This window comes from Lasiodiplodia theobromae (genome assembly GCF_012971845.1).
Source record: "Lasiodiplodia theobromae strain AM2As chromosome Unknown scaffold_16, whole genome shotgun sequence".
Lineage (NCBI taxonomy): Eukaryota > Fungi > Ascomycota > Dothideomycetes > Botryosphaeriales > Botryosphaeriaceae > Lasiodiplodia > Lasiodiplodia theobromae.
The window spans coordinates 154,491-181,690 of record NW_023336366.1 but is presented as its reverse complement, the minus strand read 5'-3'; the positions used below and the strand labels follow the sequence as shown (position 1 = coordinate 181,690).

The 27,200-nt window shown below is 56.1% G+C and overlaps 11 protein-coding genes across 11 annotated transcripts; 7 read left to right on the top strand and 4 right to left on the bottom strand.

Annotated features, from left to right (window-relative positions):
• Positions 1-550: 550 nt before the first annotated feature.
• LTHEOB_5715 (Feruloyl esterase b) lies at positions 551-2,304 on the bottom strand (the record flags this gene model as incomplete). The annotated part of the gene is made up of 2 exons (XM_035514891.1): positions 551-1,479; positions 1,530-2,304. 2 exons carry the CDS (start codon positions 2,302-2,304, stop codon positions 551-553), a joined length of 1,704 nt encoding a protein of 567 aa, XP_035373407.1.
• Positions 2,305-3,256: 952 nt separating this feature from the next.
• LTHEOB_5714 (uncharacterized protein) lies at positions 3,257-4,299 on the bottom strand (the record flags this gene model as incomplete). The annotated part of the gene is made up of 2 exons (XM_035514890.1): positions 3,257-3,978; positions 4,029-4,299. The coding sequence occupies 2 exons, from the start codon at positions 4,297-4,299 to the stop codon at positions 3,257-3,259; spliced, it is 993 nt and encodes a 330-aa protein (XP_035373406.1).
• Positions 4,300-5,729: 1,430 nt separating this feature from the next.
• LTHEOB_5713 (uncharacterized protein) lies at positions 5,730-6,316 on the bottom strand (the record flags this gene model as incomplete). The annotated part of the gene is made up of 2 exons (XM_035514889.1): positions 5,730-6,197; positions 6,257-6,316. The coding sequence occupies 2 exons, from the start codon at positions 6,314-6,316 to the stop codon at positions 5,730-5,732; spliced, it is 528 nt and encodes a 175-aa protein (XP_035373405.1).
• Positions 6,317-6,737: 421 nt separating this feature from the next.
• Positions 6,738-8,017, top strand: LTHEOB_5712 (Sporulation protein Sps19; the record flags this gene model as incomplete). The annotated part of the gene is made up of 5 exons (XM_035514888.1): positions 6,738-6,761; positions 6,827-7,104; positions 7,190-7,220; positions 7,280-7,412; positions 7,551-8,017. 5 exons carry the CDS (start codon positions 6,738-6,740, stop codon positions 8,015-8,017), a joined length of 933 nt encoding a protein of 310 aa, XP_035373404.1.
• A 3,145-nt stretch (positions 8,018-11,162) lies between these two features.
• On the top strand, positions 11,163-12,772 carry LTHEOB_5711 (Er membrane protein; the record flags this gene model as incomplete). The annotated part of the gene is made up of 5 exons (XM_035514887.1): positions 11,163-11,295; positions 11,353-11,633; positions 11,837-11,950; positions 12,026-12,667; positions 12,725-12,772. The coding sequence occupies 5 exons, from the start codon at positions 11,163-11,165 to the stop codon at positions 12,770-12,772; spliced, it is 1,218 nt and encodes a 405-aa protein (XP_035373403.1).
• A 711-nt stretch (positions 12,773-13,483) lies between these two features.
• On the top strand, positions 13,484-15,110 carry LTHEOB_5710 (Ubiquitin-protein ligase molybdopterin-converting factor; the record flags this gene model as incomplete). Its single annotated transcript, XM_035514886.1, has 3 exons — positions 13,484-13,666; positions 13,718-13,823; positions 13,882-15,110. 3 exons carry the CDS (start codon positions 13,484-13,486, stop codon positions 15,108-15,110), a joined length of 1,518 nt encoding a protein of 505 aa, XP_035373402.1.
• A 1,938-nt stretch (positions 15,111-17,048) lies between these two features.
• On the top strand, positions 17,049-18,682 carry LTHEOB_5709 (FAD linked oxidase; the record flags this gene model as incomplete). Its single annotated transcript, XM_035514884.1, has 3 exons — positions 17,049-17,214; positions 17,275-17,681; positions 17,732-18,682. The coding sequence occupies 3 exons, from the start codon at positions 17,049-17,051 to the stop codon at positions 18,680-18,682; spliced, it is 1,524 nt and encodes a 507-aa protein (XP_035373401.1).
• An 815-nt stretch (positions 18,683-19,497) lies between these two features.
• LTHEOB_5708 (Pre-mRNA splicing factor ini1) lies at positions 19,498-19,932 on the bottom strand (the record flags this gene model as incomplete). The annotated part of the gene is made up of 3 exons (XM_035514883.1): positions 19,498-19,632; positions 19,688-19,862; positions 19,916-19,932. 3 exons carry the CDS (start codon positions 19,930-19,932, stop codon positions 19,498-19,500), a joined length of 327 nt encoding a protein of 108 aa, XP_035373400.1.
• Positions 19,933-20,239: 307 nt separating this feature from the next.
• On the top strand, positions 20,240-21,307 carry LTHEOB_5707 (Pinin/SDK/MemA protein; the record flags this gene model as incomplete). Its single annotated transcript, XM_035514882.1, has 4 exons — positions 20,240-20,256; positions 20,312-20,747; positions 20,802-20,870; positions 20,921-21,307. The coding sequence occupies 4 exons, from the start codon at positions 20,240-20,242 to the stop codon at positions 21,305-21,307; spliced, it is 909 nt and encodes a 302-aa protein (XP_035373399.1).
• Positions 21,308-22,184: 877 nt separating this feature from the next.
• On the top strand, positions 22,185-23,438 carry LTHEOB_5706 (Epoxide hydrolase; the record flags this gene model as incomplete). The annotated part of the gene is made up of 5 exons (XM_035514881.1): positions 22,185-22,269; positions 22,330-22,382; positions 22,440-22,547; positions 22,607-22,728; positions 22,781-23,438. 5 exons carry the CDS (start codon positions 22,185-22,187, stop codon positions 23,436-23,438), a joined length of 1,026 nt encoding a protein of 341 aa, XP_035373398.1.
• Positions 23,439-25,628: 2,190 nt separating this feature from the next.
• Positions 25,629-27,126, top strand: LTHEOB_5705 (Sorbitol dehydrogenase; the record flags this gene model as incomplete). The annotated part of the gene is made up of 4 exons (XM_035514880.1): positions 25,629-25,733; positions 25,936-26,312; positions 26,363-26,777; positions 26,836-27,126. 4 exons carry the CDS (start codon positions 25,629-25,631, stop codon positions 27,124-27,126), a joined length of 1,188 nt encoding a protein of 395 aa, XP_035373397.1.
• Positions 27,127-27,200: the final 74 nt, after the last annotated feature.

The window sequence follows — 27,200 nt, the reverse complement described above, 5'->3', positions numbered from 1 at the left end:
AGAAACAGGTAGGCTGTTCTTTCAGCCGCGCGTGGGTTATTATACTAAACCTCCCATCTCGCTTATAAGCTGGTAAGTCTCCTCACGTCACGGACCGAGGAAAGCAGCTCACAGACGTTTCATGGCCGTTGTAGCTAAAAGCTACGACAGTAAAGGAGATCGATTAGGGCACGTGCGTGGTTTGCTGCTCGTCTCGTGTGTCTCATCGGCTGGCCGGGGATGTGCTGCACATCGATCGAGTCAGGGCCTTGCAGAGGCCCCACCAGCTCCGACCGTTGCGAATCGCCCAGGGGGCGGCCCGGGACGACTCGTGTGCGGTCTGCCCGTCGTTTCACCAACGGGTGTTGCCGTGGGCTGTCCATATTGCTTTTTTATCCCTTGGTGGCTGCGTGGAGATATTGGCCGGGTCTCGTCGGCTAATTGGTATTCAGAAATGCTTTCCTCCCTACGTTTTTTGATAAACAGCAAGAGAAAGATCTATGTAGAAACTAAAATACATCTACTGCGTGGAGTGAAAATATTTACATTAGAACAAGAGAAGTTGCAAAGCTCATGCGTGGCCGGGCCACTGTCCATGACCCGGGGGCCCGTTCACCCACGGATTGTCGAAGCCTGACGAAGCGCCGCCATCCAGGCCGTCCCACCAGTTGGACCACTTGCACTCCCAGCTGTCGGGATCGGTCGGGTCGGTGCCGACGAGCGTGTTGCGGCGCGGGAACAAGCAGTGTCTGCGCTCGAAGGCGACGCCGCTCTCGACGTCGTCGTCGACGAACTTGGTGCCGGTGATGGTCTCGGGCGCGTCGTCCTTCTCGACCCAGTCGACGATGGCGGCCAGGACGCTGTGCTCGGCGTCGAAGGGGATGCCGGTGGCGGGGGCGCCGCCGCCCTGGCCGAGCACCCAGGCGCCGGGCCCGCTGTTGCAATGGTTCATGCCGCTGACGCGGAAGAAGCGGAAGAAGTCGTCCATCTGGTCGTAGCCGTAGCCCATGCCGCGCATCAAGTGGTGGTAGAAGCGCGGCGTGTTGAACGAGGTGATCTGGTTGTCCTGCTGGCCGTGGTACGACAGCAGCTTGCCGCCGCGGCGCTGGAAGCGCGCCAGCGAGTCGGGCCAGGTGCGGATGTTGGCCGGGTTGCGCAGCTCGGCGTAGGCCGCGTCCAGCACAGTGAAGGTTGACGCGTCCCACGACGGGTCGTAGATGACGTACTTGAACCAGTCCTCCGAGTACGAGAAGGGCGCGCCCGCGTACAGCTTGGACACGGCCAGCTCCTCGGAGCCGGGCTGCATGCCGGGGAAGATGAGCCCGCCGTCCAGCCCGAAGAAGGGCGAGAAGATCTGGCGCACGATGCCGACTTGGATGGCGTTCAGGCAAGTGGTGCTGTTGGTCGTGTCTGCGGCGCAGAGGAGCGTCTCGGGGTTGAAATGGCACAGAGTTGGGTCTTCGATGATGCCGTCTTCGGCGCCGTCGATGCCGTCGCATTCTGGAGCACGCGTGAGTCGGGGATCAGGCGCCGGGGGGCGGCGAACTTACGGTTCAGGACCTCATTGTGGATCGTCGTCTTCCACATATCGGCAGAGATGAAGTTCTCGGAGCCCTTGGCGCCGGTGATGGGGAAGAAGCTGGCCCTCCACGAGATCAGGTTGTTGAAGTCGACGGCTGGGGCGCCGGCAACAATGCCATCGTAGTCGTCGGGGAACTTCTCGGCCGCCTTGATGCCCATGCGGCCGCCCAGCGAGCAGCCCAGGTAGTACGACTTGCTGATGTCACCGTCGTAGAAGAGCTTGGTGAGCTTCTTGCCGACATCGGTGATGGTGTGGAGCGATCTGTATGCGAAGTCTCTCTTCACTTCGTCGTTCTGGTAGAAGGCATTGCCATACGTGCCGTTGTGGCCATTGTTGGAGCCAACAGCCGCGAAGCCGTTCAGCGACGTGTAAGCAAGATCCTCATACTTGACGCATCCGTCGATACCGCCGTTGCCGGTGGCCAGGAACCTGCCGGTCCATTCGCGGGGGAGCCACATCTCATAGGTGAGGCTGGATTTATCCGACGTCGGGATGGACAGAGCAATGCGGCAGATGTCCGACGACACCAGCTGGCTGGCCCGGTTGCATGTTGCGTCGTTGTCCGGGAACGTGAGGGTGGTACCGGCCGGCACGAACTCTCTCGCGGTTAGGGTAGCGTTGTAGACGTGCTTCTGCGGCTGGAACGAGAGACACGACTGCTGAAAGGGATCCGTGACGTTGGTCGCTGCAGCCACGAGGGAGGCGAGCAGGCCCAGCGAGCTGGCAACGAAACGCACTGCCATTTTGCCTTTTCCTTGTCTGAGAAGTGAAACAGTGGGAAAGATGGAGCAGCAGCAACAAAAGGCGGCAAGGCGTGCGAGAAGTAAGTCAATGGCAATTTAGCCCGAGCTTAACCTGCAATCAATGGGCGCCGATGCAGGGGCAACTACATGGTCGAAATTTCGGAGGTTGCCCAAAAGCTGGAGAGCTGTGCCACACGACATCTTGGCTCGGCAGGGCTGACAGCTCTCTCGGACGGCCCGGGCGGCGGTCCTTTTTAAACGATAAGCAGGGCCCCCGGCTGCCATGACACGGCCCGCGCCCCGCTGCGGGGCACTGAACGGAGCCGACAATCTATTCCACCAATGAATACGAACCCGTCCTGATTCACGCTGCCGGAATTGCCGTAAGTGGTATCACTTCACAGGTACTTCATTATCGCTTTTCTTCCTAAACGCACAGTAGCCCACCGAAGATGAGGGTCTGGAATCCAAGCAGAAATGCATCGAAATCAACTAAACTACCCACCCAAATAAAGAAGTCGCTTGCCGAAGTTTCATGGATGGGAAAGTTATTGTATCGTCAAATCCTGCTCTCCAGCCATCCACTCCTTTAATAATGGCCCCAGTTGTCAAAAATCGAGCCTTGTAACTTTGAATCTAAATCATGCTTAACTTTTTGTCGGAAAATCGCAAGAGACCCATTTCTGTGGGCAGAAACCTCCCACACCAAAGCTCGCTAAGAACTAAAGCTTAAGATGCCTTATCTCATCTTTTGTTCGAGGAGCAAGAATAATAATAGGTAGTAATAAGGAGGAAAATCCCGGAAAGTGTGCTAGCAATGGAGAAGCTGACGTGTGGCGCTAAATTGCTGAAGCTCATAGCTATGTAGAGGATGCATTGCTGAATGGAATAGTAAGCCCTTGGTGCCGTGATATGGTGCTGGAATGCTGGATATTGTAGAGAGAAGCTGCTCTTATTCGGTCTTTAGTCGCTTTGTGCCAGCGGGCTCTTCACTGGCCTGCCTCTTTCTGCTCTCTTCCTGCTTCTTCTCCGTAACTCTTTCATACAGGCTCCTCGAACTGACATAAGCCGTGACGGGTAGTTGATGGTAGTCCAGTACGCTGGGCTTGCTCTGCATGTTTTTCATATTCCTCCATAGATCGAACGCCACCATGTCCGCCGTTCTTTCCGAGGTGCCTTGGGCGGGACGTCTACGGGCCCGGATACGGTGGCAGAGAGCTTGGTCCATGGCTGTGCAAAAGCATTCCTTGAAATACTCCCACCATGCTTGCATCTTACTCTTGATCGCCGTCGGGGCATTGTCTGGGCAGTCGAAGATAGCGTCCAGATCGACGTACTCAACCACATGCTTCCACATGTCTGACACCAAGGCCTTGGGGTCACTCTCCCATTCCTTTTGCCAAATGTCTCGTCGCTCTTTGGCTCCAAGGTCGAGCAAATCGACCGGAGGGTCTTCGGCAAGCTTGGCTTCGTAGATCTTGCTAGCTTTGGGTAGAATGAACTTTGTGAGAATGGAGCCGTTCAATGAAGACGCTGCTCTACTTTCGACATCGCTGAGCCGCTTTTTCACGCTGGCATTTCCGGGAGCAAGCGATGTAATGACGTCGATATCCTTTGCTGCCAAGTGATGACTGACCAGATATAGCAGGTGCCGACGAAGTTTGATGTGAATTTCTGTATGGCGTAAGCGAATACAAAGCGTGCTGTCCTTGATGCCCACTCACTCAGTTGATCTGAACCCGACTTGTACAATACCTTGCCGTTATCGAAAATCCCGGCATCTGCAACCAGCATGACTGTCGGTAGCTCTTGGGCTTTGCTCAGACCCACCGGTGTGACGATGAACATCGACTTAGGGACTTCATCCAGTGAAGAGTCTTTGGCGTGCGATCCTCCGCGCTTAGGATCAGCTGTCGACTCATCACTGCCTGAGGTGCGCTGAAGTGGTTGAGGTGAAGCAGGATCCATCTGCCTAGCAGATAGTCCTGGTGGCATGGTGTGAGGGATGGGATGACGCTGTATGCAGTCGTCGCAATCTCTCTAGAAATATGTAGCTGTCTATATCGTGTGTGGTGAGGCAGGCTGGATGGTGGGTGACGGGAGTCCTCGGACGAAGAGGTGTTGATCTAAAATAGCGACCAGACTGCAGGTGTAGACCCTTTTCGAAGGCGCACATGACAATTCTAGAGGATTTCACCTTTTAAGAAAGCACGTCAGATCGACGCTGCCCGGAGTAATGCCAAGAAGGGAAACTTGTAGCAAAGAAGTACTGAGCTTGTCTCAGTTTAAGGCTTCTGTCATCATATAAGCTCATATTCCTGTAGCTTCCTTAAAAAAGTCTAAATGTTAGGTATGAGGCTACATACTCATAATCCGTCCCCGCATGCCTTATGACTGACGTGTTATTGAAACATGATCTACGAAGCAACGAGATAAATCATCGTTTATCAACAAACGAAGGAAAGTGGTTTCGAATAAAGTTGCCACCAAATAGTCTTAACACACCAGGTTAGATGTGAGGGTCTGCGGAATGATAAATCTCGAGCAGAGCATAAGAGGGCCCCGGACAAATTCCAAGCTCCATTGTACAGATTATCATTGGGCCAATGCTGGCTAGGAGATAATGATTGAAAGGCGGCCAACTGGACCGGCCGTGGGAGTTTGGCCGCCTACAATTCTTCGCGGATAAACCAGCGAAGAAACCCTTTGTTTTTCCTTTCTAAGAAGCCACTGGCCAAATCATTGCCTAGGTCACGAGAGACTGAATTTGTAATGCCGCAGAGCTCAATTGGAGAAATTCGTAAAATGGGAGTAGTGCAGCAATTGGAGCACCACTGACGATTTTTAACAGAGTTTCTCAGTTGCGGCGAAGGCTGTTTGGAATTGAAGCGGCACATCTGCAAGACTAGCAATGACATCTAAAAGCTCCTGCTTTGTCGCAAGTCTGCTGCTTAGTACAGCAGAATATACGTTGTCGGAATCTTAGGCAGAGCATTAATCGCTATAGCAACGCAGAGCTGTGGGGACGTTGGTCTAAACATTGACCATCATCTGATTGCCGTAAGGCAGAATTGTTCAGTCACTAGTAAGCAGTGGAGAGTATTAGGAAAAGGGCGGGCCAACGACGTGGGATTTCTCGAGAGATGATAACAAGCTGAGCCCAAGCAGACATATTAGGGGGGACGTGGCCTGTACGTGGAGTTCTTTATTGCTACTGTATACATGCAGCTAATGAGCAGAGAGCATCTGCCAGGAAGTATCTCCAGAAGAGATTTGAAACCGTAACCAAGAGAAAAAAACGCCCTCGCGCCTACATCCAGATGCAGCCTCATACACTGTGACATGCCGTAATTCTTGCCATGCCGTGTCCATCATCATTGATCCCATTATTCAAGTTCCATTCCGAATCGCCTGGTCGCCACCGTTCAAGCACCATCGCCCCAGATGCCGATGACGCCCAAGGTGAAGGCAAGACCGTTGATAGCAGCCCGGGCACCCTCAGCGATGCGGAACTTCTCGACGCCATTCCGCACCATCTCGCCATTGACGTCCTCGCCCTTCTCCAGGTCGACCCAGCTACGCTCCGCATTGGCACTGCCGTTGTCGTCGTGCGCACCGTTCTCGCTGTCGCCGTTCTGCCGACGCATGGCGTAGTCGACGCCAGCGCCGCCGGCAGCCGCGACGAGCGAGGTCCAGAGCAGATAGGGGTGGCGGGCGCGCGGGGGTGACAGGATGAAAGCGAGCGACAGGGTCGAGACGGCGGTGGCGGTGAGCAGGCGGACGTGGCGCTTCGCAGCGTACTGCATGGACAGAAAGGTGGTGTAGCCGTGGACGGCGGTGGGAAGCTCGAGCAGAGCGGGTAAGGCCGAGGTGCTGAGCGTGTACGAGACGCCCTGGATTCTTCTATCAGCATTGACGACGGACGAGCGGCGGGCGTCGAAAGATTACTCACCGTCAGCAGGCCGAGGCTGATGGTGCCGACGAACTTGCAGAGTGCAATGGTGCGCGCCATGATGGCTAGGAGGAGCAGGTCCTCTACAGTTGGGAGACAGACAGCTAGAGTGTGGGGATGGGGTGAGGTTGCTGTTGTTGGCGGCGGCTTGTTCGACGACTTTACCGCTAGCCCCGCCAAGAAACAGCTTCCCTTCAGTAACGCGGGGTGCTCCGCAGCACAGCAGCAGAAACGAATTGCTTCAGAACATAAACATCCTCTGGTCAGAATGCACAGAGCCAGCTTTCGTACTGCATATCGGAAGAGTCTCACTGGGCTGCAGTCCAGCCAATACGCCAGACTGTATAGTAATAGGCGCCGCGGCAGCTGCGTGCCTCGGCCGTCGGTTCATGCGCCGCGCTGCAGCACGACACCTCTAGCTTCAAGCTTCCTTTCTTCTTTCCCACCCAGGCTCCTGTTCTCCACGCAGCAACCTACCAAAATGCCTATCCCCAAACACGAGTACGTGAGCGACGTCTGGAGAGACGGCATCTTCGGTAGCACTTCCCCGCATTCCTCCGCACGCCGCAGTGGGACTTATTCGGTGTAGCAAACAAGGTCGTCTTCTGTACCGGAGGTGCCGGCACCATTTGCAGCGCTCAAGTCCGCGCTCTGGTGCATCTCGGGGCCAACGCCGCCATCGTCGGCCGCAACGTCGAGAAGACGCAGAATGCCGCCGCCGATATCGCTACCTGCCGCCCCGGCGCGAAGGTGCTGGCCCTGGGAGGCGTTGACGTGAGGAAGCCTGAGGATCTGCAGGCCGCCGCCGACAAGACCGCGAAGCAGCTCGGCAGCATCGACTTCGTCATGTAAGTTCAGCGCTGTTTCAGGGGCACGGCAGCTCCAGACTGTTCTCCAGATTTGCACGAGTCGCCGCTAATGCACCACCTGCAGTGCCGGAGCCGCAGGAAACTTTCTGGCACCCGTGAGATCTTCCCCATCATCTGTGGTCGAAGTGGACCCCCCTAACAGCCACCGTTCTAGATCTCGCAGCTGAGTCCGAACGCCATGAAGTCGGTCATCGACATTGACGTTCTGGGCTCCTACAACACCGTCAAAGCCACGCTTCCCTATCTACTTGAGTCAGCGGCGAAACATAGGACAGACGGCAAGACTCGTAAGTACCGCCGCGTGCGAAATTGGCCCAGGACGACGCTGGCCTGTTGCAAGGCATGCATCTTTCGGCCCGTCCAACGCCCGCGGCCCATTGTGAAAACCCGAGACTAACTCGCATCCTTTTTCTCAACTTGCACAGCTCCGGCAAACGGCACTGGCGGTCGCATCATTTTTGTCTCGGCCACCCTTCATTACTCCGGCACGCCGCTGCAGGCCCACGCCTCAGTCGCAAAGGCCGGCGTCGACGCCCTCTCGGCCGCCATGTGCATCGAACAGGGCCCGCTCGGCGTGACTTCGAATGTCATCGCCCCGGGCCCCATCGCTGGCACTGAAGGCATGCAACGCCTGTCGAAGCTCGATTCGGCCACAAATCCAGGAAAGGGCATTCCCAGCGGCCGATGGGGCACCGTCAAGGAGATCGCGGATGCTACCGTCTTCTTATTCAGTGACGCGGCCAACTATGTTAATGGCGACGTGATCGTGGTCGATGGCGGTGCGTGGCGCATGCCTGGCACTAATCCCGGCCAGGAGTTTCAGTACCCCGACTTCCTCATTAACGGAGAGGAGGTAACCGGAGTCAAAGGTATGAAGAAATCGAAGTTGTGAAGCAGCCGGCGGAATCTGCCATGACCACGAGATGGAAGCGATGCGATTGCGCAAGATGTGTCATGTTCCTTGGCCCTTGACCAAATATAGTCGAAGTGGTTAGACAATTTCATTGGTCGATTCGTCTTGCCATTGAAGGCCTCACCGAGGTTTATGCTGATCAATCCCCGAAATTGCGCTTCGAAAAATAGAAACAACCAGCACAACCTGGAATCTCGATGCTATAGCTGCGCATATAAGTTGATTGTTTTCCAAAAGGAAAGCGCAGATAAGGCCCTCGACAACGTCAACGGAAGATGCCTTCGGCCGAAGTAATATGTAAAGATGGGTACACAGAGGGCTGTACCTGCCCCCCTGCATTTCGGTTGTTGATGCAGCGCGTCACCAGACAGCGGCCGCGTGGCCACACCGACTGGCGAGTGCATTGCTCTGCTGCGAGGGGAATGCGTCGAACCGTGGGAAGACACCTGCCTACTTATCTTCGAGCTGCAGTGGCCAGCGTTGAGAAGATCCTGCCGGCGTCCCACGATGCTGGATGGGACAGCTTGGTTGCCGCCGGGGTGGGACAGAAAGCGGGGAACGTCGCATGGCCGCTTTGCAGCTCACCCGCGTGCAACCGTGATCAACACCGGACGATGCAAGGACCTGCGCATGCAGATCCCTCTCGTTGCCGTCACCAGAGCCAACCAGTGGTGTTGAGCCTGCGCGCAGCGACGCATTGGCAAGAACGGATCGTCGCCGGGCGGCGGACAGGGCGAGTGGATGAAACTCCTCGATAGCGCTGGCTGGCGAACAAGCAAAGGCGGAGGAACGGAGCACAAAGCAAGCAAGAATGAAGAAACAAACCAAGAAATCTGGAACACAGAACCAGCCACACCCTCCACTTGCAACATCCTAGCACAGCTGGCAGAAGGAAGGTGGATCTTAGATGACGACCCGACGGCGCGTGTGGCACGCACCGCTGGGCTACGAAATTTGGAAGGCTGATGAGAGCCAGCATCCTGCCTCCGCAGCGCACTGATCCCCAGAGGATCTCGAAGCACGAAAAACCACGTCGCTGGCGCTGCTAGCGGGCGCTACAGCTGGAGACGGCGCCCTCACTGGTTGCCAGGTCGCACGTTGTGGGTTTTGGTGTCTTTGGATGAGGCGCCGGGCCCTGCAATCCCCTGAAAATCAGTCAATCGTCATTTCGCGGCCGTGCTGTGAGAGGCTGAGCCCTCGAGGGCCTGAGGTCATCGCGAGCCACGCATAAGCCACGGAGAGAACGCCATTGCAGGTATCCGTGCACCTGGCCAGCAATAATTGCAGCGCGACCTCCGAGACATTGGCAGGAGATACACGTCGCCCGCAGCATTTTCACGGCGGGGGCCAGTGCGCGCGTGCGCGGTCGGTCGTACGATACTGCCGAAGCGGAGGCGGGATGCGCAGCGACGGCAGCGGTCTGCTGGGCCTCTTGCACGGTGTCGGTCGAGGGCTGTGATGTCGTAACGCAGCTGAGTCGGCTTGGCAAAGCGGACACCAGAGCCGCACCGAGCGCTCGCGGCGCCACCGCCGCCGTTTGGCTAGGGCAAGACAGGCCGTGGCTGCGGAAAGCAGAGCCCGACCGCCTTCGACGATAGGCTGGCCGTTGCGAGGGGTGTCCCGGGCGAGCTGGGAGCGGCTCGGTCGCTGCATATGCGTGGCTTGCTGGGAGCCCAATACGGGTGCATCAGGAGAAGTGACTGCTGCATCGGGGACAGCGGGTCGGTTTGCCACCGCGGGCGGTAGGGGAGGCCTGACCACGGCACCCATGCCGAGGGCCGTTGTCGAGCAGCTCGTGATGGGGTTGCGGTGCGGCGGAGCTGCGTGCTGTTTGGGTGGGCGAGGGCCGGCACTGCTGCACGCCTTCCATATGAGTCGCAGGGCGATTGTGGTTAGAGCGCCTACGCGTGCGGTGGGCGGGCCATCCTTCGCGCAAGTGGCAGATCGCGCAGCATGATCGGCAGCCCGCTGCTGCCAGCATCTTGACGAGTGCTGCCCGGCGAGTCGATTATTGCTACGTGAGTGCTGACTACTCTCCCGCGGCCCCCTTCCTGCTGCGAGAAGTCCCAATCTTCACACAAACCACACCAGCTACCGCCGTTCTCGAAGCGCACTTGCGCCTTCTCCACCCTCGTTGATCGTTTTGTTTGTTTTTGACGACGCTCGTTTCAACCCAGTTCCACTCGGTGAGCGTATCGCCGCCGCTATCGCTGCAGCCGCCGCCCTCGCTCACGACCGCGCGCTGCCCTCGCCCCGCTGCAGAAGCCTCCCTTCCTCGTGTCATGATATCAGCATTGCGCCGCGGCACCCTCGATTCGCTTTGACACACGCCCCTCCTCAAGCCTCGCAGTCAGCACTGCGGCACGCCAGCGCCGCCCTCACCGCGCCCTCACAAACCTCGTCGGTGTGCACTGGGACCCTCTGCTGCGGAATCGTCGGATCCCAAGAGAGCAACTTAGCGTTTCGCCGGTGCGTAATTCGTATTTTTTCTTCTTCCGCTCGCCGCGGGCTGGTGCGCTTCCGTTACAGGCCTGGTGCATCTGTGCCTGCTAGCCTCGCTTCCGGCCAAGTACTGCATGCGGGTGGCCCGAGCTGCGGCCCATGGAAACGCCCTCCCGCCGGCCCTCGTCCCAAACACCACTCCTCCACTTCCACCTCAACGCCGGATCCTCAAATTCGTGCCCTGCCCGCGCACCCTCCCCCGCGCCTCTCCATCACTCCCCCGCCCGCCGCGACGCGCCGGTCGACAATGCTAACGGCCCGAGCAGCTCTATCTCTTCATTGAGTCGGAGCTCCTTCGCGTACGTGTCGATCGCCTCGCCCACTTTACCCTCGCTTTCCGCGCGGCACCCCCGTTGGCGACCGCATCACCGGACAGGAGCACCCATCGCCAATCGCTTCTTTGAGCATCGTCGCAAGCAAGCGCCGGCCCAGCTGCCGATTCCCAGCCACCGCGCCGATCCGCCCGAAGTATCACCACCGCGGCACGGACGCACGAACGTTCTAGTCACCTGCCCTGATTATCTGTCAGTGGCAGCGCAAGCGGGTCCATCCGGACGTCTGAGGCTGTCGCTGTCAAAACACGCTCGCTTCCGCCTGTAGTCGCTGTCAGCCACCACTCAAAATGATTGCTCATCGACTCTTCAGCACACAGCAGCTGCTGTTGCTCCTCACCACTCTAACTCTTATCAATCGCGTGAACGCCCTCACGCAAACCTACTGCTCGAGCCAAAACACAGGCTCGGGCAATTTACAAGGTATGCCCTGGAGGTACCTGTTGCTGCTTGGGGACTTCGTTCTGACTTGATCCAAAGATACATACATCTACCAATCAAATGGTCATTGCCATGACGAGTGCGTAGACGACTATGCATTTGCTATTGTCCAAGGGAAGCAGTGCTGGTGCTCCAACTATGCACCCTCCGATCAGCAGGACGTCAGCAACTGTGACACTACTTGTCCTGGTTATGGCTATGAAGACTGCGGTAACACGGACGACGACCTGTATGGTTACATAAAGCTGGACTTGGCCGCGTCCGGAACTCAAGGCGCGTCGTCTGCCGCGAGCACATCCACAAAGGCTTCGACTTCGACGGTAAGTCTTGCAGCGTGCGCGCGTTGATCGGCACTTCCACTGCTGTTATAGGCCACGATAAGACGTGGCCTACGCTTTTTTTTTAATCCTGCCTCCCTCTTCTGCACTCTTCGCAGAACTTGCATTTTATCTTCTACTTCTTCGCTTCTTTTGAAGTTTGACGCTTCCTTAAGAACGTCATTTTTAACTTTCTTTTGGTGCAGAGTTCCGCTCCTGCGCCGAGCTCTGTGGAAACGACCATTCGAGTGCCCGATACGGAAACTGTCGTCCAGACGGTAACCCAGTCGGCATCGGTGGTTGTTTCGACAGTTTTGCCCGTATGAGGAATCTTGTGCCCCCTTACCGTAGCACTCCTCTCCGGCTGCCGACATGAGCTAACGATTCTTCGCCAGAAGACCTCATCCACATCGAAGTCCGAGTCGTCCACCAGCTCTTCCGCCGCTACTACGTCGTCAAGCTCGTCGAGCTCCTCAGAGGAGTCAAGCTCCTCGTCTACTCGAACTTCCAGCCAAGTCACCCAAGTCACTGTTGTCACCGTTGGTGGATCTGTTGTGACCCAGACCGTGACCTCCGCACCATCTTCCGAGGATTCATCTTCATCCGCATCCGGTGGTTCACGCGTATCTGGAGGCCAAATCGCTGGCGCAGTTGTTGGAGGCCTCGCAGGACTCGCTCTAATTGCGGGGGGCATTGTCTTCTTCCTCATGCGCATGAGACGCAAGCAAGATCAAGCATCTCATGATGCCGAGAATGGATCCCCTAGTACTCCGCAAAGGAATGTTAGCACGCTCAGCAGAACCGGGCTCCTCAGATCTGGAGAAAAGGATTACACTGCTACGCTGCCGCCAATCAATACCACCCGCCAGAGCTCTGACCCGTCGGACACGATTACGCCTAGCTCGGAGCGGCGCAACAGTCGGCCTTTGTTCCACGATCAGCGGTTGAACCCTCAGCCGTTCATGAACTTGGACAATGGCAGCCACGCCAGTATCGTTTCAATCGAGGACAACCGTGACTACACAAGGACGTTGAACGTGAGTTGTCCACCCAAACCGTACTTTGCGTCGGATACTAACACAGATGTCATGCAGGTCCGTAATCCAGATCCTCCGGAGCGCAACTCACGCGATTCGTGGTAGACGAGGCCTACTCCCACGGCTCTTCCAGTTGGCGGCCCGTTTTCTCTTGCGCCTCGATACCCTCCCTCCGATTGTTTTGACGACTCATTAGCATTGGCGTTTCGGTGTATTAGTTTTCCTTTTAGTCAGCAACGCAACGACACGAATCCCGACTTCTCGGATGTCAAAAAACACCGACCAGGCCAAGTTCCCGGCTTCCTACACCGGGACGACTTGGTAAACTATCATTCTGTACCATAGACTTCTCTTCTTCTTCTCTCTCTTGCTGGATCCAGCAACGTACATAATTTGGGGAGGGCACGGACAAATCGGGCAAGACCGGCAAGGACCTCGGCGGGAATAATAGTTTTTAAGGGTCGCTCAAATTGGCAACAAGGCCTGATGGTAGGCAAGTGCTTGCAGCGGCAACGGTTAGGATCGGTACAGAACGTAGGTTGGATGGCGTAAGGCTTGTCCTTGCACGGCTCGGAGGCGGTTAAAGAAAAGTAATTGAATTGCGAAATGAATGGATCCAATTCAACTCACATGTTGATAAGCACGTGCCAAAGTTTGTTCATTCGTGATTTACATACATGCGGCGATCTCGCGGAGATGGATCGTGCGGCGAGATGACGGCATTTTTTTGGTGCTCGGCACCACTACCGTCAACACCCTCCCGCTCCCCGGATTCTGCTCCATTGTCTCCTGCGGCCCCCCCGCTGCGCGCGCAGGATGTCTTCCTGGATATCGAGAAGCTCATACTCGCACAATTCGCAGCTCGCTGTCACCGCCGTCGCGTCGGGCGCACTCGCCGCAAGTCTTGTACTCGGATACCAGGCCGCGCGGAGGAAAAACAAGGTCGAGAGCGTGAAGGCACACATCCCAGAGCCGGGGCAGGACCACCCAACAACGAGGGTATGGACGTTGCCCGTGCCTTTCGCGAACAGGTTGACTGACCAAGCAAAGCTGACAGAGTACGGCGCCGCATCAGACCATGTCTTCGCTCCGAGCAAAGAGGACGAACGTAGCCTCGCCCTAGCCATTCGCGCACGATCCGGCGACTACGACGACGGTACGCTCATTTAGCTCTTGTGCGGGCCGTGGTCAGCCTTCAACTGACGCGCCCTCAGACCTCATACTCGAACAACTGGCGCGCAATCGCGTCTTTCTCACCGACGACGGGCTGGCGAAGCTGCGCAACGCCTTCGTGATCGTGGTCGGCTGCGGCGGCGTGGGCTCGCATGCCGTGGCGACGCTGACGCGCTCGGGCGTGTCAAAGTTGCGGCTGATCGACTTCGACCAGGTGACGCTGTCGTCGCTGAACCGGCACGCCGTGGCGACGCTGGCCGACGTAGGCACGCCCAAGGTGCACGCGATCCGCAAGCGCCTGGAGCAGGTGTGCCCATGGACGCACTTCGACTGCCGCAACGAGCTGTTCAACGAGGCCTCCGCCGACCGCCAGCTGGCGCCCGACGCGAACGGCCAGAAGCCCGACTTCGTCATCGACGCCATCGACAACATCGACAGCAAGGTCGCGCTGCTGGCGTATTGCCACCGCAACGGCATCCCCGTCGTGTCGTCTATGGGTGCCGGCTGCAAGAGCGACCCCACCCGCGTCTTCGTGGGCGACATCTCGGCCTCCGCCGAGGACCCGCTCTCGCGCTCGACGCGCCGCCGGCTGCGCGCGCTGGGCATCAAGCAGGGCATTCCGGTCGTCTTCTCGTCGGAGAAGACGGCGCCCGGGAAGGCGCAGCTGCTGCCGCTGCCCGAGGAAGAGTACCAGAAGGGCAGCGTGGGCGAGCTGGGCGTGCTGCCCGACTTCCGCGTCAGGATCCTCCCCGTGCTGGGCACCATGCCGGCCATCTTCGGGCTGAGCGTCGCCAACCACGTCATCCTCGAAATCACGGGCTACCCGCACGAGTACCTGCCGAGCAAGAGCCGCGACAAGCTCTACGACGGCGTGCTGGGCGCGCTGCAGGGCGCCGAGGAGCGCCTGGCGCGCCATCGCGGCTTCGACGCCGTGGGCCTGCGCATCCCCGTCACTCAGGATGATGTCGGCTACTTGATCGAGGAGGTGTGGCGCGGAAAGAGCGCGGTGACGGGCTTGTCGACACGCCTGGCGCTGGTCAGGTGGAGGGCGCCTGCGGACGAGAGCTTCTTGGACAGGAGGTTCGAGGGCCAGAAGAGCTCGTTGCTGAAGCTGACAGATCTGGTCCTCATGACCAAGGAGGAGGCTCAGAGGCATGAGAAGGAAGTGCTGAAGGGCGACAAGCGGCCCGAGGATCTGTATGATCCTGAGGTTCTGCGCTTGGTGGAGCAGAGGTTGAGTGAGGAAGAGGTGTTTCAGAAATACAGGTAAAATGAGATGTTTGTAGAAGGCTATCAGAAGGAATATACCACTTTGAACACTACACTCTAAATAGATACATTAACCAAGGCGGGTCGAAATAGAGACATCTATGGATGTGAAAAACGTGGGCGCAAAGCTAGTTTCCAGACTGAGCAGATAAGGGTGTCAGGGATCCTCCAAAGGGAATGGATCACTTTCATGGCGGTGGCGGTCAAGCCACAGAGTCGGCAGCCGGTGTTCTGCAGAAAAGCTTACTCTCGCGACACGAACTACCCTCCCTACATGGCCAATTGAAGCTATCTTTCGGGCGTGAATATATGATGAATCATTCTACATTTATGTCTCGAATTTATTCAGCTGCTTATCGGTTGCATAGGCATTTGATGCGCAGTTACTAATTTTCTATGTATCGGATGCCTGCTAAAGTTCTTGTCATGGGTGAACGTAAAAGTAGAATTAATCACACACTCACATTCGAAGATAGCTTCCACTACCCGTAGAAGATGGGCATGAATTCCCCCAAATAAAATTGCGAAGGATTATTAGTTCTAGCCTACTGTGGTGCGGAGGCATAAGTACCCCCCTGTTCCAAGGCCGTGCTCTCCTTTCCTCGGTCTTCGGCTTTAACACCCATCCGAAGCGTGACTGATTACCGGAAGGGCGGGTTGAAAGTTGCATGTTATATTTGAGAGTGTGAAGTCTTCAGGGGCGTGCTACATTGAAAATGACTTAGTGCTGAATTTATTGGAGACAACACTTCCTGAGAGTCGGTGTTTGACAAGGGTTGGACTAGGCATGGGAAGCTTTTAGCGTAGGGCGTAGATATCGACTACTTAAGTGCTTAGTTTTAAGCTCAGGCAGCAGATTGGCCAACCCAGACATTCCCGTGAGCCGTTGCCCTGCCGAATCTTCGGGAATTTCTGAACCACCAAGTCTGGAGCTGAGGGTGGAGAAGTGTTTGAACAAGGAGAAGTCATAGTAGGTTGCCACAGGATGTGGTGACTTTTGTTTGAGCCTGGTTTACAGGAGATATTTATCTTCTGCCCCCATGGGTAATGCAGGTTTATATTTAGATGTCTTGCACGAATCCAAAGCCTACACTATATTTTGTGCGGCCTGGAAGGGGTTTTCTGCAATCCACTGTGAGGTCTTCCCGTTGTCTTCCGGTGGCGGAAGCGAGAGATCCGGAAAAGAAAAAGTGGCATACTTTCAAAGGGAAAGATGCGTGTCGGAATTCCGGGAGGTGAGGGGCTGAGTTCGTGGCGGTGAACGGTGGCCGAGTGAGTCGTCATCCCAGGAGGCTGGTGTTGCTGTTGCCTCACGGCTCCTCGGGGAGCCAAAGCGGCAGTGCTGGCAGAAAAGCTGCATGGTTCACTGTGCTTTGACCTGTGTTCTCGTGATTCGGGATGATGCAGCTTAGCAAGGTCCCAACAACTGGCGACCGCCGAATGAGGAGAAGAAGGACAGAGCGAGGCCGAGAACGGACACTGAACTGTGATTGGTGAATACTCTATTAATAGCTTTCAATACATTTCGGGCTTCGCAGGAACGTTCACTGAAGGGATTCCTTGTTTGTTTCGACTGATTTGGGTCTGGAAAGCGACTGATGCATAGTACGCAGGACAAATTCTTGTTGCCTGTAGAAACGTTGGCCCCTGCGTCGAGGCCTACAACGGAATCCGAAACACGAGTCAAGCACAGATCATTAAACACTTTAGGTCTGTAACCTGGGGGTATGACGACGTTTCCCTGCAATTGACCAATCAAGTGCTGCCCTCGGGCTCGTACTCGGATTTTCTGAATGGGAAGGTGTAGTAGGTCCACACCATCTTGAGCAGTACTCCTGTAGATTGTTTGAAGAACCACTTAGCAGCGAGAATCTTTAGTATTTAAGGCATCTCTCGCCGTGTATCTGGATGCTCCATCACCCAACACTCATTCATCATCATGGCTGCGTTGAAAAACTCCCTCCTCTTCCTCCTGGCAGCCAACGCCGGTGCTGCTGTTGCTCAGAACTTCTCCTCTCCAGCAGCGGCATGCCAGTTCTTCAGCCAGAACTACCCCAATATAACTTCGTTCCCGAACCAGACGACATACAACGATATCAATGAGGGTGAGCACGCTACAGCATGACCCCCAGTGAACGCTGGGTACTAATGATTCGGAACGCTAGCCTACTGGTCCGCTGCAGCCGCACTTGGTCCAGCTTGTATCTTCTCTCCCACCTCGTCCGATCTCATGAGCGCTGCGGTCAAGGCGCTGGTTAAGTTCAACGCTCCGTTCGCGATCAAGGGCGGTGGGCACATGGCGATCGCTGGCGCAGCCAACATCGATTCGTCCGGCGTACTCCTATCCAGCTCAAACTTGAACCAGCTCGAGCTCTCCGAAGACAAGTCCAGTGTTGCCGTGGGTCCTGGAAACAGATGGGGGGACGTTTTCGAATACTTGGAGCCGCACGGTTTGGCTGTAGTTGGAGGGCGGATGAGCATCGTCGGCGTGCCTGGCCTCCTGATGGGCGGTGGCATTTCCAACTTCGGCAACGAGTTCGGCTGGGCGTCGTCCAACATTGATGCCTACACCGTACGAATTCCCTGTCCTCTCGGGAGACCCCAAAGACTGACAGCAATCAGTGTGTCCTCAGCGACGGTGACGTCGTCGTGGCCAATGCGACCAACGAATACGCCGACCTCTTCTGGGCGTTGCGCGGCGGCGGCAACTCGTTCTGCCTGATCACCAGCTTTCAGATGCGCACCATCGAAGTCCCTGTCATGACAGCGGGCCAGCGCGCCTACGGCTCCGGAGATACCGTTGGGCGCGCCTTTCTCGACAGCGTCTACGAGATGACCATCAACCCGACGCCCGACGTCAAAGGCGCCTTGACGCCCATCGCCCGCGCCGGCGACTCGATCAACGGAACGACATACAACGCCATGTTCTACTACAACGGCAACAACACCACGCCTGATTTCTTCGCCAACTTCTCCGAGCCCGTCCTGACCCCCGAGCAGGATACGTACGCCGTGATGTCCGGCATGGGCGCCGCGAGCAAGGCCATGAGCGAGGGAACGGACCAGGTTGAAGGCTTGCGCGAGGGCTGGTGGGTTGTGTCCATCGTCGCCAACCGCGAGGCCATGCAGATCATCCATGACACCTATTTCGCCGTGGCTGCCGAGTACTTTGCCGACGTCGAGGGCTGGATCACCGGTTTGGCGTACAACATTATTTCCAAGGAGTTCGTCGTCGCTGGCATCACCAACGGTGGCGACCCCATGGGCCTCGACCCGAACGCTGCGCCCTACTTTTGGGTCGAGGAGAGCATGACCTGGACCCACGCCGAGGACGACGCTACGGTTCAGGCTTTCTACGAGGCTGTGAACAAGAACATCACTGCCCAACTCGAACCGCTCGGCGTGCTCCACAACTACTTGTATCTGAATGATGTCAACCAAGCGCAGGACGTGTTTGCTGGCTACCCCAAGAGCAGCGTTCAGCTATTGAAGATGATCAGAGACAAGTACGATCCGGACATGGTCTTTACCAAGCAGATGCCGGGTGGTTTCAAGGTGGCGAACGCCCAGTGAGAGGGGCGTCTAGAACTGTAGTTCTTCGACTTTTGTACAAATAGTGACGGCACTTGATGATTTATGTATCCGGATCTTCCATAGCCCATAGACGAATCGAATCAGAAATGGATTGCTCCGACCATCTATCATAAGGCTTGATTTCCGGTGGTTGCTTGATCTGGGTATGACATTGACGGTTGCTTCTGAGAAGTATTCCTCGCTTGACTCGGACCCCAGTGGTGCTTTAAAAGGCCGTGCATCCTTCTTCTCCGCGCGCTTGGTAGTTTGATTGAGGCATGTGGCCACGTTCAGACTGTGTTCGGCGGAGGAAGTATGGGCGCGCCGTTTTAATATCCAAAAAGAGATGTCACCGGACTGGAACGAGTGATGGAGAACCAAGCCACCGGAAAGTTGGCCATCAGTCCTCGGGCCGTATTTACTTGGCATGGATGTTTATGGAGGGTTCGCCGCTACTACGCATTGATTGGGAATGGCTCGGTCAACAGAAGATGCGATGCCTGCACTCCCAATTAGTCGGCGACATCGTTTTAGCGTTTACGCAGAGCTCGTTGAGTTTTCACCGTACAAGACCGATTTTCTAGGGGATCCTGCATGGCAAAAGATGGCTTCAAATTGACGATATCTTCACGTAGTAAAGTGTCACGGTGGACAAGAGGAAGGCTCCTGAGAGGCGTTAATTAAGGCTACAAATTCATCTGCTTTCAAAGGCCTACCACTTGCTTCATCGTCTCAAACACATTGAACCCCACTTAGCCGCCCAGTCCTAAGCCCGAACTCCGATAGCGCCGGTAATGCTGTGGAATACGGCATCCTTAATGATTCCGGAAATTCTTCTTCTGGTAGAACAGGTCGGTCCTTGAACTTCCTAGGTTGATGATCTTGGGACAACCGTCGCGGTCTTTCTCCAGGCGCGTGCATTCAAAGCAGTAGAAGGCGTCAGAGATGCCCTGCCAAAATCCGTCAGCGTGCGCTTCTTGTAGCTCCGTGGCAATGGATCCTCACCTCGCCGCCGCACACGACACACTTGTTCTGGTAGTTTCCGAAGGAGCATTCATCGCAGATGCGGACGAGAGTGGTCGGGCGGACGTAGCTGTCGCAGACGGGGCACTTGCCGTCGCACTTGTCGCAAAGACGACCGATGGCGATTCCGGGCTGCTTCCGGCACATAACCAAATCGCTGCGGCGGGTTAGCAATGCTGCTGTTATTGGCGCGGGGCATACGGGACTTACGGGTGATGACGCGACATGGTGCTTGTGGTGGAGGATGTCTGTGAGCACGAGGATCCTGGGGTGTATCGCACGTGTGGAGAGAGGTTGCGATAGAGTTATATAGCTGCGATGTGGCGGTGGTTGTTATGCTTACCAGCAGAGCTTCGACGGATTTCGAGGCGCGCAGACGATTAGATAAGATTAGATGATCGGCCATTCCGGGCCGCACCGCGAATCGCAAGCAACAGCTTCGCAATCGCCGACGCGCCGCTAATCGCTGCTCCATCACACGCCATCCCACTCCTCCACCACCCGCACCCGAGTCCTCGCCGCGAGCCAACAGTCATGGCGGACGATGAACCGTGAGCCAGCTAGCTCCCCATCGTGCGCCCGCGCCCACTGACCCCGCCGCCGCAGAGTCATCGCCTCGGCCGTCGTCGTGCCAGAGAGCTCCGCGCCAGCCTCGCCGCGCGACAACCCGCAGAAGCGCAGGCAATCCTCCGTCTCCGAAGCCGGTAGCAAGCGCCCTCGCCTGAGCATAGACGACACCAACAATGACTCTCAGGACGGTCCCCGCCACCAGAATGACTCGCCCACGGACCGCCGCGCCGACCGCCGCCGGAGCGGTGCTGTTGAGGAGCGCAAGCGCGGCCAGCGTCTATTCGGCGCGCTACTCGGCACCCTCTCCCAGAGCTCGTCGACTGCGGCCCAGCGCCGTCGGGCGGACATCGACAAGAAGCAGCAGGAGAAGCTGAAGCTGCAAGCACAAGAATTCGACCAGCGGAAGAAGCAGCGTCTGGAGGAGCTCATGGTTGTCAGGCGGCGCGAGCAAAAGAAGTTCGATGAGCAAACGGTTCGCGTCCACTGCCCTGCCCTGCCTCGGTCGTTGTGTTAATTGCTTGGCCAGATGCGGATCCGCCACTCCAACATACTCGCCCAGGCGCATTTCCTCCAGACCAAGACAGAACCCAAGCTGGTACCTAGACTCTCCCTTCTTTGGCCAGGTTGGGCTGCTGACCAGCACAGTTCTACAAGCCATGGGAGCTGCGCCCGGAAGAAGAGGATATCATCAAGGCCCAGGTTGAAGAGGCAGAAGCCAGCATTGAGAGGGAGCTCGCAGAGTTCGAGAGACGAAAGCAAGCCGAGGAGGAAGCGACACCCGAGAAGGAAGCTGATGCAGAGGCTCACAAGACTGAGGACATGGTGGGTTCAGAGCAAGCCAATGAACCTCCCAAATCTCCTCAAGAGCAAGATAACGCTGCTACTAGTGATGACCAGGTCGACCCCGTCTCGCACCCGGACAGCCAGGAAAACGGACATGCCGCCAAGGACCACGACAACAAGGCCAAGGAGCACCACGACGACCACGGAGAGGAGGTGCTCGAAGCAGAGGAGGATACTGTAATATACTAACCCTAACGACCTCTGGCAGGACGGTGCGCTATATCATTCCCTCAGCACAGTCTTAACCCAGCGTCTTTGGAGAAATTGCTTCGTGTTGATGATACCATTCCTACAGTAATGATTCAAAAAAGGCGGAATTTGGGCTGGGGTTTTGCAACATAGCTCTTGCATGCTTCTGGATCATGATAGGACCAAGCTGGACATTGGATGCAGCCAGCAGTGCTTCGGCTATGAATCAGACGGATTGTCCAGTGAACATCTGACGTGTGCAATTTACCCTAACCGCCAATGGTGGAGCAACCGCCTGTCTTACCGCAATGCTGGGATTTCGCGTGCCCGACTGGAGTATTCGGAGTGACATCCGCGTCATCCGAAAGTATGGAAGACTTTGGTGATTACAAAATCCGCGGCTTTAAGACTTCGGACGTTGTTGATTATAATCCGCAACCGGTGATAGCTCCGAGTGGTAGAGCACGTTCCAGTTCCGAAGCGTGCGTACAATACGGGCGTATGTACTCACTGCTGGGTAGTTTGAGCGCGCAGTCGTGGAGCGATAAAGCCACGATAAGGGTCCCACTCTGCTGTATGCCGATGTTTACTGTGTCGTTTGCTCTTTCTCAAATAGGGCGTATAGCCTTTAAAGGGACAAGAAGTCGCGACGCATAACTAGAGTAGGCAGAGATACCTCGGCCCAAGAAAGTGGAGCAATCGTCTCAGCAAGCGGCCATAACCTTCGTACGTACGTCCGTAAAGCGCTTTGAGATCACGCAGTCGCTCCGGACCACGACACAGGGGTGACAGTGAGAGAGACGACATCGCTGGTATATAACAGTTGGCAAATATCCCTTCCGCAACGATGCCGACGAAGTTCTTCTCCGCATCAAAGATGGCCGACACCGTCACGAAGCTCAGCCCCGGCTCCGACCCGCGCGTCTCCTACGAGACAGCGGTGCTCAACGGCCGCACATACCGTAGGGACACTCTCCATGCTGCTATTTAATAACCGTGATGGCTGATTCAGCGCCGTGCAGGCTACATTCTTGGTGTTCCCAAGGATGGTCAATTCAAGGCCACCATCGTCCTCGTTCGTCATCCTTACCCCTCATCCTCTTTGATGCTCTTCTGACAGTCCGATCCGTAGGTCCACGGATGGCCTGATCTGGCATTTGGATGGCGCTACCAGATTCCCGCCCTCATTGAGATGGGCTTCCGTGTCGTGGCGCCTGATATGATGGGCTACGGCGGCACCGTGAGTATCCTACCAGAAAATAGACTATCGGTGCGTGTGACTTACAATTCACCTTGCAGGATGCGCCGAGAGTGCCGCCGGAGTCGATCTCGCTGTACGGCTTCAAACGCGCCGCCGACGACATCGAGGAGCTCGCTCGCCAGCTCGGCGCACCGAAGATCGTGCTGGGCGGCCACGACTGGTATGCAAGCTTGACCGGAGTAGAAAGTATAAAAAGCTAACCCGCCAAACAGGGGTGGAGCTGTCGTCTACCGTGTCGCCCTCTGGAAGCCCGACCTCATCTCGCACGTCTTCGCCATCAGCACGCCTTACGCGCCCCCCTCGAAGGAGTACTTCTCCGTCGAGCAGCTGGTTGCTGGCCCGCTTCCGCAGTTCAAGTACCAGCTAAACTTGGCCAGCGGTAAGCCCGAGGAGGGCGTCAAGACGAAGGAGGACTTCAAGAAGCTGCTCGTTTTCATCACGGGCGGCAAGGGCCCCAACGACGAGCTCCTGTTTAACCCCTATGATGGCATCATTCTGGAGAATCTGGGCAAGGTCCCGAGAGGCCCGTGGATGACTGAGGAAGAGCTCGACTACTACGCCGAGCAGTACGCCCGCAACGGCTTGCACGGCCCTTGCAACTGGTACCGCACCCGCAAGGTCAACTATGAGGAGGAACTCAACCTCCCCGGCGACGGCACCATCAAGCAGCCTATTCTCTACATCGCCACCAATAAGGACACCGTCCTGAAGCCCGAGATGTCGGCTGGCATGGAGAAACTCATCCCCAACCTTAGCAGAGCCGCCATCGACACGCACCACTTCGGCCAATGGGAGAAGCCCGCCGAGCTGAACGACATCATCAAACAGTGGGTTGATGCCGTTGTATTCGGTGGAAAGAGCGTTCTCTAAACACTTACGCATGCCCAATATGATAGCGAATTAAATGAACTAATTAAAGACTCTTGATCCCGGGCCCATACCCCTTTCTGTGAACTACCATCATGCCTGTCTCTTTGACCTGAGCAGTAGAAGCGTCTGCAGATTTACTACTTTGTCTACTTATTATAATAGGCGAGCTAGCGTTATAAAAGACGCACGCCGACATCTTAGTCAATTGTCCGGCCTCCGATTTACTTAGCCAGAATACCTACGCCAAGCCGACAGCAACAGGATGGACACGGCGTAGGTCTTCCGCAAGACTGAAAAGTCTAGTTACTCAGGCCATGATGCATAGCGAGAACGGACAGGATAAACACCAGTACTTATTATTGCAATTTAGCCCTCTAGAGCTTGGAAGGGAATTCCAGGGCGGTGGTATGGAAGGCATTTGGTTTCCGAACAGCGTCATGCAGGCCAGCATGCTTTGGCACTGACTCGCATTGCAGGTGTCGACTTCTATAGTCATGAACGTGAAAGCAGGAGCAAGCTCACTGTGTTCGCAGCTATGGCACCTTGAGAATACAGTACATCGATACTACCACAGCTTACGTTCTACGATAAAAAAAAAAAAAAAGCTCGTGTCATTGCTGATTGAGCTTGACGTGGAAGGCAAACTGTCACTCTCGCTCGTCTGGCAATGGTCTAGCCTTCAGCAGATCACCAGCTCGAAGCAGAGTGCTTTACATCCGGCGCGGCACTGTGCTGCAGCGACGGCGCAATTCAGTCCGCAATCATGCCATTCCGTAGTTAGCTCTCGCCTTTAGCTCATTATCCACCTCTCCTCCTCTTATTCGCCTTTCAATGCCATGTGCAGTTTGCTGCAAATGCAATGCGATGCACGATGCACCGTCGATCTCACAGGAGCGGCATGCATGGGCAAACACGCAAGAGGCTGCCCCGGCATTTTTGAGTGGCTGGCAGAAGCCGCCGATAGTCCTTTTTCTTATCAGTACGCCATGTACCCAGGTACCAAGCGGCCAGATTGTTGGCTTTAATGCTGTCATATCTTTTTGCTCATTAGCCCGCCCATGGAACCTGATATCTCGACTATTGGTCAATCGGTTCAGAATTCTATTATTGTTGCTGCATTTCGATGAATCAACGAGGCGGAGCCGAGTCATGGTACATACTTACTCTTCTGTTAGCTGCTACCCCGCCATATCAACCGGCTTGTTAGAACAGTACCATCAAGTCATGCTCTGCAGCTAACCCGCCAAGGACGAACTTAGTTTACTCCGAAGCACACTAGGAGTAGTACAATGCTCCGTGCGTCGGGAATGGTGAAGATAGGCGTGCGCTGATGAGGCATCTTATCCGACATGCAGCTCGCCTTCAAAACCTGCGGGCCGTCCCAGGCTTCTCCTAGGCTGCATGCAGATTGCGCATGCGGAATTGACTGGTCAGACAACCATGACCAAGAAGGAGATACGTAAGCGTATATATACATCGTTACGTTGCCACAGATAATGCAGGCGCGTATGGGGCATGCTTAGCGAAGAGCGGTGGAGAGCGGACAAGCTGCCGCGCTACCGGGATGGATGCCTTCGTTTTTTTTTTTTTTTTGGCATGACAAGTGTGCCATCATCCTACTTTCATAGATATACACTTGTTTTATGGGCGGCCATATTGCTGTAAAATGCTTTCTTGAATGTCTCAAAGTGGCTCCTGGAGGCGCTGCCGTTGAGAGAACGAAGTCGCCAGTGTAGTGAACATAAATTGGAATGATATGGCGGTTAGTAGCTACCGTGTTGCAGCAGTTCCCCAGGCGCTGACTCGGCGCCAGTACGCTAGTGGTGACCAGGGGGAGCCACCCGGTGATTCTGCAGCACAAACATGCATGTTAACAGGAACTGACGTGGTTATTTATGTCGCCGATTGAAAGCGGTGCCGTTGGCATGCGGGAAACCTGCCGATGCGGACCTGCCCGTCCGCTATCTCTGACCCCAGCTGCACAAGATCGCCATCTTCTCAGGCGGTGCGAGCCCCGTGCACTCCATTTGTGCAATCCCATTCAGACCAGTAAAGCAAGCCTCGTCCGAGCTGTGTGCTGCCAGAAAGTATTTATACCTCAGCCAGCGGTGGCCCTGAGCGGCGCGAGTCGGACAACCCAAAAGCCATCCATCTTCACTCTGCTCTTTTCTCTTCAATATTTTCCCACCCATGGCTCCTTCAGCAATCGTGGACGAGTTTCCATTGGAGGCCAACAATAGTGGCAACTGTACCATTCAGGCTTCCGTCCTGCATGGGCCACGCGATCTTCGCGTCGTATGTGATCTTCCCTCTCATTCCATGTAGTTCCCCCACAGAAGCACCAGCTGCCCCCACAGAAGCACCAGCTGCCCCCACACCTGCCTCATTTGGCAGCAGCGTGGGGGTTAGTCAGGCACAAACTGCTAGACATCTGCACGACATCGTGATCTGCGATCCACCCCACGCCCGAGTGCTTATTTTTGCCCTTCTTCTGCAGGAAATAAGGCTTCTGGCCGATCCGCTCCCGCACGAGCTGCAAATTGCCGTCCGCGCCACCGGGATCTGCGGGAGTGACGTTTCGTACTATAGCAAGTTCCGCAATGGCGACCTGTGCGCCGTGGCGCCGCTGTCTCTAGGCCATGAGTCTGCTGGTGTGGTTGTGGCCGTGGGCGACCAGGTGCCCGCCGACGCGTTCCGGGTCGGCGATAGGGTCGCGCTCGAGGTCGGCGTGCCGTGTGACGCCTGCAGGTCATGCCAGCGTGGCAGATATAATCTGTGTCCCAAGATGAGGTTCAGGAGCAGCGCAAAGAGTGTCCCGCACTTCCAGGGGACACTGCAGGAGCGCATCAACCACCCCGCGAAGTGGTGCCACAAGTGAGTGAGCACAGCTAATTGGGTTTGGGAGTGTGCTGACTTTCACCCAGGATCCCGGATCACGTGTCCCTGGAGTCTGCTGCCCTGCTGGAGCCGTTGTCCGTAGCAATTCATGCGTCGAGAAGGGCAACGGTGGAGCAAGGTGACACTGCCGTGGTCTTTGGTGCTGGCACTGTGGGACTGCTGACCGCCGCAATGGCCAAGATGTCTGGAGCCACGACTGTACTTATCGCTGACGTCGACATCGGTCGGGTTGAGTACGCTCTCCGGAATGGCTTTGCTACCCGGGGGTATGTCGTGTCGACCGGTCCTCAGCCGCAGGAAACGAGCAAAAAACTCGCAGCCGCCAAGTCTCTCGCAAATGAGATCGTCGAGATTGCTTGTGCTGGCGACCCAGACGCTGAAGGGGCAGATGTTTCTTTCGACTGCACAGGCAAAGAAGTGTGTATGCAAGCTGGTCTCTTTGTAAGTCACTTCCTCGTGCAACATGAGTCGCAAGGACATACATACTGATTTCACAAAGGCCACGAGACCGGGCGGAAAACTGATCATGGTCGGCATGGGGACGCCCATTCAGACACTTCCCATGTCCGCCTCGCATCTGAAAGAAGTCGACATCATTGGCATCTTTCGCTATGCCAACACTTATCCGACGGGCATGAAGATCATCTCGTCCGGCGTTCTGCCCAACTTAGATATGATGATTACACACCGCTTCAGAGGACTGGACTCTGCTAAGCAGGCCTTTGAGCTCGCAGGGAGGACGGTGGACGACGACGGTAAGCTTGTCCTGAAAGTGCTGATTGAGTGTTGAGGGGGATTTGAGATACCCACTTTCGGTTCGTATCGTTCGGTTTATGATAGACACGATAGAAAGCCACCAATGAA